General features: G+C 34.3%; 1 protein-coding gene across 1 annotated transcript in view; it reads right to left on the bottom strand.

The window, feature by feature from the left end:
- Positions 1-424: 424 nt before the first annotated feature.
- LOC145636038 (uncharacterized) overlaps positions 425-13,506 on the bottom strand; it is a 30,179-nt gene continuing 17,097 nt past the window's right edge. Inside the window, exons 7-10 of the mRNA XM_081687474.1 lie at positions 12,083-12,437; positions 8,989-9,214; positions 3,443-3,661; positions 425-661 (exon numbers count right to left, since the gene is read on the bottom strand). Of these exons, the coding sequence (XP_081543600.1) occupies positions 496-661; positions 3,443-3,661; positions 8,989-9,214; positions 12,083-12,437 (966 nt within the window). The 3' untranslated portion in view covers positions 425-495. The remainder of the gene's footprint in view (positions 662-3,442; positions 3,662-8,988; positions 9,215-12,082; positions 12,438-13,506) is intronic.

Here is a 13,506-nt window from a genome sequence, read left to right as displayed (position 1 = left end):
GTGTGAACAAAAATATTTTTTTTCCTAAAGAGGAAATGGTATAATATTTGTGAAACTTCCTAAAAAAGCAAGTGATGCAATAATAAAAAAAACGGAGGAATTATATAGTGACTCTATGTGAATGTCGTCAATTTGATAAAGTTACCTTATTTTAGCATGTAGTGACCTTTAAAACGGTTGAATTGATTATACGTAAAGTTATAAAGATCGGTTTTTAAACCGTCAGATCTTTTGTGCTATATATATGTTGGGTAATTGTAGTATGAAGAGTTGAGATTTGTTGTTTTCCGCGTAAGCCTTGTTTTTAGCGGAACCACCCCGATATATATATACCGTCACTTTTTTTCCGCGTAAGCCTTGTTTTTAACAAAAGTTAGATGAGCGCGAAGGAGAAGTGGAGGGAACGGGTACACACCCTAGAAGCTCTCCAAATATTCCATATATTAACATTTCACTCTCTTATAGTCGGTAGAACACAATGATAAATACTGCTAGTTATTTCATTCCTGACTGATTAAATTCATCTTGTAAAAGAATCTCATAAATGTCTGTTCGTAGATTGAGCTCCTTATCTCGCATCACCTCTTGGAGATCCAATAGCTCTTTAGCAGAAACAATGTTATGTAGTTTCTGGAAGCCATCAAGCCAGAGCATCTTCGACCTAAAAGAGCACAAGGGAGGGAATTTATATACCACGAGCAAAGCAGAGCAAAACAAAGCAAAGCAGCAGCAGCTGATGTGTGAACATTTAAATTGAAGACCAAGCAAATTTTCAGACAAGTAGACAGTAAAAACAAATCGCACCTACAAGCAAAAAATTGTTGACTGATATCTTATAATTTCTTGAAAATTATTACGTCAGCTCTATACTCTCTCCGTCCCCTAATACAAAGCCTCTTTTGATTTTTGCGCGGGAATTAAGAAAGTTGTAAATTCTTTAAAACTAATAATTAAAGTACATATGTGCATGTGGAGTTAGAGAGAGATAGAGAGAAATAAAAAGTAGTTGAGAATAATTGAAGAAATAGAGAGATAAAGCATTGGAAATTGATGTTAAAAGTACAAAAAAGTAAAGGAATAAGACTCATCAAAAATAGGGTAATAATCTCAAAAAAAAAAAAAAAAAAAAAAAAATCAACCATTAAATAGAAAGAGGCATTGTATTTTGGTTTACCCAAAAAGGAAATGAGGCTTTGTATTAAGGGACGGAGGGAGTACTATGTAGTCCGTACTTTCTTTATTCAATTTTAGCTGCAACAGTTTGACTAAGAGGGTTTTTTGACAAGCTGTTGCAACTAAAGGGAACTGCTACATGGCCACATGGGTTTCCAGATCTGACATATGAAGCTTCTCATTTCTCCTATTCTCCTGATCTAAAACCTTTAGGACTTTGAAAATCTCGATTGCCCAAAGGCATGTTTCGATTACAGGTAACATATTGACAGGGTAATGAAGAAAAAATATAGAGAATGATGATGATTTTAGGTGGTGGTCTAAGTGATTATATTAACAATTGAATCAAGGAGGGAGGGAAAGGGGGGCTATCATCCTCATTTTGGGTAGTACACTATCCTGGTGCAGTGGTAGGTAATTAATATCTGCAAGATGGGAATAATTCCCTCATTCTTTCCTTCTTTACAATCACTACATGAACACCTTCATTCACCTCCTATATTTTCTTTATTTAATCTAGTGGCAGTATAGTGCTGCCAGAAACTAGGGTTCAATTGACACCTCCACTTAAAATGGCTTTGGTTGTGTTGCAGGGAACTTTACATCATAGACAACTTCCTCTTCATGGATTTCCCAAGGAATAAGCTTTTTACAGACCTTGTAGTTGAGAATATTGGAAAAGGTTAGAAAATGCTCAAGAATATATGGGTTTTTTACAAAATATGGGCAAACAAGTACTTCTCCTAGGGGCATGTATTGCATTTGGTATCATTTTGGCTAACATTTCAGGGCATTGGTTTGGCCGATAAGATCAGATTTTGGCAAAATGCAGAGTTTTCAGCTTTTCTGCTGATTGGTATAAACATTTTCTTCAGCTCAAATTTTTCTTATGATGAGCTATTAATGCAGGTATATATATAAACGCAAATCCCTATTTATAACAAAAATTCACATTAGAAGCAATTTGCTGATTAGCTTTATTATTTGGTTATATAGTTCTTATGATTTGATATATTAATCATTTTAAAATTCAACATATTTTTACTTCAGGAGGTGGCAGTGTCACGAGCCTGCTAAATTTTGGGGTTAAGGAATGTACATTGCTGCTATTTGAACCTTTTTGTGGAGGTAATTTTCTCTCCAGTCTCCACCATTTGATTCAATTCCAGGCCTCTAGCTGTATAACCTTCGTTTCTCTTCTATTTTTAAGTTCATAAGAAAAATCTTTCTCAAATCCAACATTATAGATGGGATTCAGATTTAGAGAAGTTTGTTCTCAGTATATATCAAGTTGAAAATCATAATTTGCTGTAGAACATCCAAGCTGTAACCAGGTCCACGGTTACCTCTTAGGCTATGTTTTAGCCAAGATTAAGGTGTTATAATCTTTTAGACTGAGTTATCAGGAGGTCTGACATGACTTGGTTGGAAAATCTGGTCTTTTTAAACTTATCTCTTATTTTGATTAAAGTTTGACACTACATGTAAGCTAAGTAAAAGAAAAAACATAATCAAGTGGAGACTTGTTAGATTTTGTTAGCATTTATCTTTCAAATATTATAACATTTTCTAAATGAAGTTCCAAATAACTGATAATAAGCAAACACAAATTAGAAAATCTGGTGACCTGATACTAATAAGTATCCGAATTCCGAAATAGGTTACAGAAAACATAGCCCTAATCATCAAGTTACTTAAACTTGTTATATTATTTCAGTTTGTTAGGTACCCTAAGATCATTTCCATTGTATCCCAATCATCCACTTTCCTTGAATAGAAAGCAGGCGACTGGGGCAGTACTGAAGAGTCAGCCTGGGGAAGGGGCACTCACTAAATTTTCATAGTCTGAACTCACAGCAGGAAGTCATTCGTTCATAAGTTCATTTGGGATCACTGATTGTAAGTTGAGCAAATGCAAAAATTACTAGCTTAAGCACACAAGTAAAAAATTAAAATTGTACTACAATGTTATATAGCAGTTTAAGTAACCCAGAAGGCAAAGATTTTTCAGTTCCTTATTTCTATATACGTAGTAAATTATTTTTCACAGCATATGTGTTTTAATGCATAGCCAACAATCCAAAGTTAAAGACCAAGGATCACAAAAGCAGTTCATCAGCAGCTTAAATATCCTATAAATGTATTGGAGAGGCAGCATTTTAGCAGCATGAACATTTACTTCCAATGTGAGAAACACCAATTTAAAATAAAAAAATAAATCAGGTGATTATGTACTGACAGAAAACTGTGCAATATAATATTCTCTTACCATGGACATGCATGGATAGCTCGAAAGAAAACTCTTCTTGCAGCAGGAAAGTTACTGATATAGATCTCATATGAGATATAGCAGCGCCAAAGTACAACAGATGAACGTAGCCTATCATTTTCCAATGCCCTTTCAAACAATCCATGGATTCTGTGCCGAGGAGCCTCTCTATTCAGTTCATATGACAGAGAAAACAGCCAGAGGATAACTGATGGTTTTCTGTGAACATAACAAAATTCACATAAATAAGCACACACCCCTAGGAAAAAAAAAACACAATTGATCTGCTAACAAAGCATGCATGTAATGACATAATTGGAGAAGAAAAAAACGTAAAAAAAAATCAATATTGAAGCTCAAGATCAATTGTAAAGTGCAGGAGAGATATAAGCAATAACGCATTCAGTTTAATTTAAAGCAGAAGATCTCTCTCCATCCAAAAGCCAGCACCGACCTTTCTTTCTTACATACACCAGTTACCACTGGTCACCACAGTACTCACGTGCAACCAAAAGCCTTCAATCTCTCATTTTATAAAAATTTAATGACAGAGTCAAGTTCAAGAATAAATACTACCTCCGTTACATATTAGTCAGAAATTCTTTACAATGGTCACAATAGATCTAGAAAATTTTCATCGCCTAACTTTTATTGCTCTATGTCTACTCTCATATATGATAAACATCTTGAATTGTGCCTTCAGACTTTTTCTCTGTAGCCACAGCTGCACTAAAAGCAAGGACAATAATATTAGTAGCAACATTGGCCTCCATTAACTTTTATTCTTCTCTTGTTTCAACAAGCCTATGCTTCATTTAACTCTACTGTTGTGCATAGCCTCGTTCATCAGCTCTATACTACTTACATTTCATCTTTAAGTTCATATGCATATTAATCATGGTTGGTATCTATGGAAAAAGTTAAAAAAAATATAAAAAAAAATTAAAAAAAAAAAAAAAAAATTATACCTTGGAAAGGAATACCAAATTAAGCTTGCTAATTCAAGAGATTGTAATCCCCCATAATTTTGTGAAATTTATAATTATATTTTATTTTAATTATGCGAATATTTTTATAAATATATATTTGTATAAATTATTTTAATATTATTTCAGTAATGATTTATGTATATTTTATGAAAATCACTCAAATGAGAAATTATTTCATTTTACTAATCTATTTGGACTAATTATTCTTATCTCCTAAAACCCACTAATCTGAGCCCAATACTACAATTCTAGTCCTATTAAAACTAGAGAATCACTAAGCCCATGTTTGATTCATAAAAACCCCCAAACTCATCACCTATTCTACATACATAAGCAAGGAAAAACCCCAAAATTTCTCCTTTGCCTTCCCCCTTCATTCACGATCAGCTAGAAAAAAAAAAAAAAAAAAAAAAAAAAAAAAAAAAAAAAAAAAAATTGAAGCAGCCTTGCAGCCACTGCAGCACCACCGTCGGCGACCTCCCCCTACTGCCACCGTCGACCTCGCCGCCCAGCCACCTAGCAACAGTTCGCCCCTCATCTCCTTTCTCCTTTCTTTCTTTCTTTCTCTTTTGTTAAATTATTTCAAGTTTCAATCTTTATTAAGTTTTTGTTTTTAATTATTAGTATTATGATTTGAATATGTATAGGAATTGTAAAATACTACAAATTTATGAGTTATACTATGTTTAATTTATTGAATAAAATTTCAGATTTGTATAATTAAGAAAATAAGGGTTTAAACCTTGGTTTTTTCATGATTTTAGGGCTTAAAATGTGTTAGTCAAGTTTCTTAAGTATATAGTGTCTATATTATGTTAAAATTATATTTTTAGTGATTAAAACTAATTTTCAGATTATTAAAAATGTAGCTTTGGGAATTTAAAGCATTTTAAATCATGTTTCTTAGAGTTTTCTAGACACTATAAGACCGTTATGATTGATTTATGTTAATAGCTTATTAATGTATCAAGTTTAAGGTTTAAATTAATTTTCCAGATTTTTGTAATCTGAATTTTATTGTTTTGGTATAAAAAATAATAGGTTTCGGTGTTTCTACATATATATTTAAGCTATTATTCCATTATTACAAGTATTGGTTGTTAAATTTGTAAAGGATGCGTATAAACTAAATTTTCAGATTTGGTTAGTAGCTTAAACATGCTGTAATTTCATATACAAAGATGTATTTTAATGTTTTTATGAAGGAAACTTTAAAAACTATATATAAGCTTTTGAATTCAATTAAAGGGAAGGTTTTAAAGTGTTGTTTAATTGGATTTTGAAGGTTTTAAATTAAGTTAGTATTGCTGTAAATTTGGTTGTTTGGATATTGATTGAAATCTTATTGTTTGGTTTAGGAGAAGACTTTATAAAAGGTGTTTTTAGTTGGAAAAGCGGTTTACCAATTTGTTTATTACTCAAGGTACGTACAAGTTACGAAACCTTGCTTTTAGGTGCATGTTTAAGGACGGATCGATAACTTAGTATCATGTATAGGGATGATTGGGTTAAATTGTTTGGTTATACATTGTGAATTTCATATGATGTGCACTATTCTATATTGCAAGTATTGTTTATGCTCTAATTATGCAAGGTGCGCTTAGAGGCAAAGGTATGTGAAATGATTTATTTATTACTCATTCATGATTATTGAAATAGGATGAGTAAAGGAAGAATTCAAGTCTTATAAGACAAGGTTAAGGTTTTTGGGGTGCCTTATGCACTCAAGGTGTTTATACACCGAGGTAGTAAAGGAATAATAATAAATGTTGTTTGTCACTAATAAATCAAGAATTGAAATTGGAAAGTTGTTTTACTTGATTGGATTGATTGTATTGTTTGCATATGAGTCATCACCAAGTCTAAACTTGTAAATCACGTAAAGTGCAAGATGGATGAGCAATAAAACTCTAGATTGGTGCACATCTAAAGTAATGACAATCAGGGGTAGGGGTTGGGGTACATGGGGTATTAGCTGTGTACTTTTCTCGATGCCGTCTAATCTACGAGTCTCTTATTTCAAATATATTTTTTAAAAACTAGGAGTTAGGTGAGATCTCATACTAACTACGGTCACGGAGTCGCGCCCGTGGTCGTTGGATGTTTATTGATGTTTCCGAAAGGAGGCATGGGGTTTTTCTTTTATTGATGTTCCAAATGGAGTATGGGTTGGACAACCTTGTCTATTGCTTAATCCAATGAATAAAAAAAATGATTAGTTAATTACTTTTAACTAGGGAAGTCTTAGTAAATTGATAGTTTAGTCATGTGTTGAGTCTACAAATTAATCATGTGTGATGATTGATTATTAGTAGCATGCTAGGGGTTTCTTATTATGTTTCGCAGCTTGTATATACTCAGCTTTGTTGATTGCGTGCTTTGTGTGTCTTTCTTTGGTCATGGCCTTCGCCTTTCAATGACCCTGTGATGATCCAATTTTTACACTTGTAATATTGGGGAGCAGATTAACCACACGTTCTTACACATCCAGCATTCGCATCTTGGTGGTGGGATTTTGAGTGGAGTGTTGGTTGCTTTTCACAACTTATTTTGCTACTTTTGAATTCCTTAAACACGATTTCATGTTATACTACTTTAACTAATTTGGGTTTTGAATAAGGGCCTTAATGGTTCCAATTTGTATGATTTAACTTGGTTTTATTTATTGGTTTTGAAACTTATTTATAACTGAATTAGTTTTTCCGCTGCTAATATCTGATATAGCCTTAACGTTTGAACACGTGACGGTAGCACGTCAGTAATTCTCTTGAATATTGTTTAGGTTACTCACAGGTTTAAAGAGAGAATTATTGGGGTGTTACAGAAGCAGAAATCTTAAACTCACAGAATCTCCTAAATTATTGATGGGGATACGGACAAACTTAGGAGATAATCAGCTTAATCAGGAAATAAACAAGGAGTAAAAAGATGCATAGCAGAGATGAGCAGAAGAAAACTGTTGTAGCAAACAAATGGAGATAACAAAATATAGTTTTCCCTCCGTCCCTATTTAATTTACACATTTTGACCAGGAGTTTTAGGCATTTTTATTGGCATTAGTGTTTTTATTATGTAAAAGTTGGTAGTAGGGTAATTTTTATTGTAGTTAGTAGGTTGTTAGGAACATTACTTTTGTTGATGGGAGTAGGGAGTTGAACTTTTAATTGTTTCAATAAAAGTAGGGGTAAAAAAAGTGGGACTCATGACAAGTGAGAAAATATAAAAATTAGTGGGAGCATTTCTTTTAAGGAAAAAATTAGTGGGAGCATTTCTTTTAAGGTAGAACTGTGTCAAATAAATAGGGACAGCCCTATAAGGAAAGTGTGCCAGCGAAATAGGGAAGAGGGAGAAGTTCATTTCTCAATAGATTTTTCAACCTCTGAATTGGGGTTACTATTAATCTGATTTTCTCCAACTGATTGAGCTGTATTGCCTCTATTTTGTCTTAAAATACTGCTCAAGGTTGGGATTGAGAAAAGGATGACAAAATGTTGGCTATTCTAAAAGTCATGAAGGATGACAAATTTGGAAAAAGTATGGGATTACTCTACGGCCATGATAACTCTTCCATCCCCAATGAGGGTGAATAAATAACAATTAATCCTAAAAATAGCCTTTCCTGGTATTGACTCCACTCTTAAACTAAGCCGATAGAGAAGATTCCATATTAAAATTCTTAATCCAATTCATTCAAGAGTATAAAAAATTAGCAATCCAGTGGGAGTGTTCATGGTAAAAATACTGCCTCTAATAATGCTAAAAGTTTTAAACACTTTATCTTTTCATGTATGCCAATGAAAAACTGGATGATTTACAAAAGTATGGTTACTTGAAAACTTATTTACACTTTTGCGTCGGAATGAAACTTAATTACAGAACTACTGTCCACGTAGGCTCGGAAAAGTTATTTTTGTTTTTTATTTTTAGAGTAAAACCGCTACCTCAAGTAGCGGTTTATGTACTAAAGCGGTTTTACCCTTTATAAATTGCTACTCCATATCTTTACTTGTAGTACTAAAGACAAATTAGACTAAAACCGCTACTTAAGGTAGTGGTTTGTCACTAAATTAAAATTTATTCTAAATGTATTCTTGAGCCTACGTGGACTGTATTTTCGTAAATAAGTTTCATTCCAACGCAAAATCGTAAATAAGTTTTCAAAAAGCTATATTTTTGTAAGTCATCTTTGACCATTATTTTTTATTTATTTGTAAAACTAACAAATTTGGTATCCCAAACACTCTTATTGAGACAAATCTAACAAGACCCCACAAGAATATATAATTATTTCCATACATTTATATATACGTCTTTCTTGATCACATTGCTCTCTTTACATTCCTATCCTCTCTTACATGTTTATCCTTGTACCCACTTTATGAGAGCAACTTTTATTAATATCTTACATTCTGTCAACCGATGCAAGCAAACAAACAAACAAAAAAACCCTGAGAGATGGAGAGAATAATAAAGATAATCAAATTGATTTATAAGGTATTACATGCAATATGCATGGACTCAGAAAGTAAACTAAACCCTCACCAAAAAATAACTTACTTTTGGAAGAGGCCATCAAAGATCCGTCGAAGCTTATTGGGCACAGTGTAGAGATGACCAAGATGCATTAGGCAACATAAAAGTTCTGGGTTAAAGGGATAGACTTGCAATCCTACTGACAAAGACTGCAATACTTTTGATGAAGTTGCTTGTCGATGATGCTTTAGAAGCATTCTCATTTGAAAATTGAGCAAATATTCAAGTTTGTTGCTTTGTCTCTTTCTTTCTGCAGCAAAAATTATGGAGACAAAAGATGAAAACAGTTCATATTTAGCAAAACAATGCAACTAATGGGCATGCGATACAAAGTAGTCAAATTAGTCAAATTCATAAAGTAGAATACTAATATAAAATCATCCAATTGGACATGCATCAACCATCTACCATATACCATATAATCATACATAGCAAACCAGCACATCTGTTGTAGCCAAGCCTAACAACTTGGTTATGGACATTTCTTTGGTTCAAGATGTAGCATCATGTATTGGTGCTATGCATTCTATCCTTGGGCAGCAAGATATTCAACCCCTTGAATTTCTTGTTGTTCTTATTAACTAGTTTATTCTAGTTCATTTTATGCTTTGAATAAATTGTAAACTTTAGTCATATTTTAAGTTTGCAAATTAGTTATATTTTTCTTAGTTCTTTTTAGCTGATTTTAGTTCGAAAAATATTGTCACATTCACACCAAAAGTACAAGTGCAAAGATACATCAAAATGGCAGCCATTTAAGCTTGGAATCCGAAATTCCTTTACAAGGAATTTCAAATCTTTTACTTGGGAGTTATAATCAGTTTTCAAAGAGGAATTACAAGCCTTAACTTCAGCCTTCAAGTGGCCGTTGATATCAGTCAACATTGGAGCATCTAAAGCCTTAATTTCAGCCTTCAATTGGCTGTTTAATTCAGCCAGCTTTGGAGCAACTAAAGGGCGTCCAAGTACACCCTTGTCCACATACATTCAAGCTAATTTCAAGGCTTGAACCAAGGAGGAGTTACACTTCTTAATTCTGATTTTGTTTCAGCCTTAATTTGGAGGTTATAAACCACCATTTTCTCTTTGATGTATCTAGTTAAATAAGGCTTCTTTTATTAATGTATCTAGACAACAAAAAGCTGATTTGTACTTAGCTTTAGCTTAGGCGTGTAACAAGTGAGCTGAACAGCCACTTAAGTTAGCTTGTACTTAAGGATGCTTGTTTACTATAAATAGCAAGCAAATGTGAATGAAAAAAATCAGATTATTCAAACAAAAAACTTGTCTTACATTCGTTTCTTGGATTAGAAACAAAACCTGAAATTCTTGGATTTGGAATTTCGTTTCCTTTGCTTAGTTAACTAGTTTAGGCTACTAGTTGGCTTGTGATCTTAGGAATCCAAACAGTTTCTTAGTGGTGTGACTTTATCTAAGTAGCCTTTGGTTCTTTAGCCTTAACTATCCCTTGGTTTATCCCTTGTGTATTTCGAGTGTTACTCCAAATATACAACAACATCCAATGGGCCATGCAGGACTCATAACGTCATTGTGAATAAAAGGAGCTCAATCACTAAAGTATTTAAAAAAAATACAAGTCAAAATTGCATATGCACCAACAATAAAAACACCAACACTAATCTCATCAGTAGGCAACTGCTAAAGTCGCAGGATGACCTCCTGATCATATGGATAGAAAGTGTCCAAGATGCCATTAATTAAAGGCTCTCTGGTTCTCAATGGTGTCCTGTCAGCTAGAGACAAGAGACATGTTATTGAGCTTTCTAGCATGATTTGCTCATAGCAAAATGAGTGCAAAATTTTAGAAGGCAGCTTATATCACCTCTCTACTTCATGCAATGGCCCAACTCGAATGCTAAGTAAAGAAAGACAACCTGTAATTGTGAATAGTTTACACAAGACTGAGAGGTGAAGCATGTCTCATGATACTCAATTTGAAAATTCTAACTAGGATCATCTTTATCCACAAATTGTATAGATTCCTTACACAAATATCGATGATAACCTCGCATTCATATCACATAATTACATCTGAAACCAGTTAGGTTCCAGGTAGGATGAAAGCTTTTGCATAGATTGCAGCTGCAGATAATTCAAGACCAACAATAGAATATACTCCCTCCATCTCAAAAAAAGTTTGCTCAATTTTCTTTATTAGTCACAGATTAGTTTGCCCATTTCTATAAATGGCAATGGCCCGCTATTTATTAATTACCTTTTTCCTTTCCACTACTTAAAGTTAGGGTCCCACACCCTCGCATATTTAACAAAAATCTATACTCACCCATCATATCTTATTAATTATCAGAACAATTGATGAATAAACATCAATTAATCTCCTAAAACTATGTGACATGATAAGTGAGCAAACTAGTCAAGGACTTAGAGAGTAGAATGCAGATAAAGTTCCATGAGTAAAAGTAAATTACACACAAAATATTGTAATTTCCAACATAGGGCTTGAGGCTGGTAAAAATATGCTAGATTTCTCCATATCCACTCAGAGGGCACTAAGGAAAATAAGTTTCTTTGGGAGGGGAAAAGGTGGGATGAATACATTCCTGACAATACACATGTCATGCCACAAAGGCATTTTCTCTAACTTAAATTGCAGTCACTCACCAACAACTATGCATAACTTCCTTTTTAACACCCAGGATACCACACTTCTTTTTTAATAATTACTACAGCTACAGGTGATCATTCCAACAATAACAGTAGAAATTTGCCAAGTATGCTTGAGGTGCAAGGAAAAGGTACTGGTCCTATCTTTCCATGAACATGAACTATAATCGAAGGATAAATTGATAGCATTAAAATTTTTCATTATTTTCATATTAATTTCCCCCACCATAATTATACTACAATATAGAAGCATGATTAAATGAATAATAAATTTTTTTAAAAAAAAATTATGAAATAAGGCATTTTGGTTTTTCACAGTTAATCACTCTTCAAGAGAAGATTCCTGATATCAACCTAACCTAGAATTGTTTATTGACAAGCACATAAAAGAATCAGGTTAAAGACTCTGGATGTTAATTAAAGAAATTATCAACCAGCTAAGAGCAACAGAGAGTAAATGAAGAATCTGTACCAGGAAGCACCATGGAAAGAGCATCAGAGATGACAGCAACTCCTGCTGCCCAACCAGCAGTCAGCTCTTCAAATAATGCAGCTGAACAAATGAGAGCAATAGAACCCTCATCTATAACATGCTTTGCCCACGATGCCCTTATAGTATTTAGGCGTTCTTTGTAACCCTGGTGTGCCCTGAGCAATTGTGTGCTTGACAGTCGACTTTTATATGAAGCATAAGCCACACCCCTTCCTAAGCATGATAATATGTGCAGAGCACGTAGTGTAGACTCTGATTCACCACCAAATTCATCAGCAAGTTCCATCTCTGAGTACCATAGGTAAAGCAAGGGAGCATTCATTGACTGAGTTTCCTGCTCAAACAAAATTGAGGGTAGAGTGATACTGCTTAAGTTAAGGTTTACTCATTTTTAAGACACTTAGTTTAACACTAGCACAACCCAACAGGTTAGATAATTATGTCAAATTTCAGGATACTAAAAGGCATGCTCTAGTTCCAACTTCCAAGAAGAAGAGTTGCTAGCAGCTATAGCACTCACATATATGGATATAGGTACTGAAATGAGCACACACAAAAGAATACATCTAACATCATGCAATAGATCGAGTCAACCCAGATACACCAATCCGGATCTATACCAGAAGGCACAAAAATACAGGGCAAAAACAGCAGTAGCAGCAATTGTGGGAATAGCAAAAGAAGACAAAAGAAGTGGGGAAAGGATGTAATTGTGTGAAAAAAGCCACTCTGGCAGAGAGGACAATGTGTACGTTGCTAGGTCATTGAGAGGAAGGGGATTGCTCAGTATTTAAAAAGGGAAGGAAAGAATGAAAGCCGTCATGTGATTTATGATTGTAATCATTAGCTTAGCAGTAGCAGTAATATTCTCCAAGCTTCCACCTTTATTATTGTAGTAGCAGCAATAGCCTGTAGCTTTTATCCTCTTTTTAATCAAAAACCTTCCAAGCTTTCCTCTTAATTTGTGAGTGCACCTCTATATATTACTGTTTGATTGAGCAGGAGATCGGAGTCCATAGCAATTGGTATCAAAGCGGTCGATCATGGTGAGTAATCTGACGACGCGGGTTGATGCGGTTGAGGAGAAACTCGAGGCAGTAGAAACGCAACTGGCCACCATTAATGGGAAGTTTGATTTACAGGAAGCTCATCTCAAGAGCATTTCTGACAAGTTCCAGACGCAAGAGGCCACCATAGAGAGGGCACTACAGGCGGCAGTGGCCGAATGTTGGAGGCAGAGAGGAAGCGAACAGAGGAGGCCATGGCTCGAACCACCACCCGGTTGGAAGAGCGAATAGACCGCTTCCGAATTGACCACGTAAGGTTGACGGCCATTGAGAGGGAGAACAACCTCAAGTTCCTGGAAGAGATGAAAAAGACAGCGGCTGGGGTCAGGGAAACCA

This window comes from Chenopodium album, chromosome 6, assembly GCF_948465745.1.
Source record: "Chenopodium album chromosome 6, dcCheAlbu1.1, whole genome shotgun sequence".
Lineage (NCBI taxonomy): Eukaryota > Viridiplantae > Streptophyta > Magnoliopsida > Caryophyllales > Amaranthaceae > Chenopodium > Chenopodium album.
The sequence above is the reverse complement of the archived record's forward strand: the minus strand, read 5'-3'. Positions and strand labels throughout refer to the sequence as shown.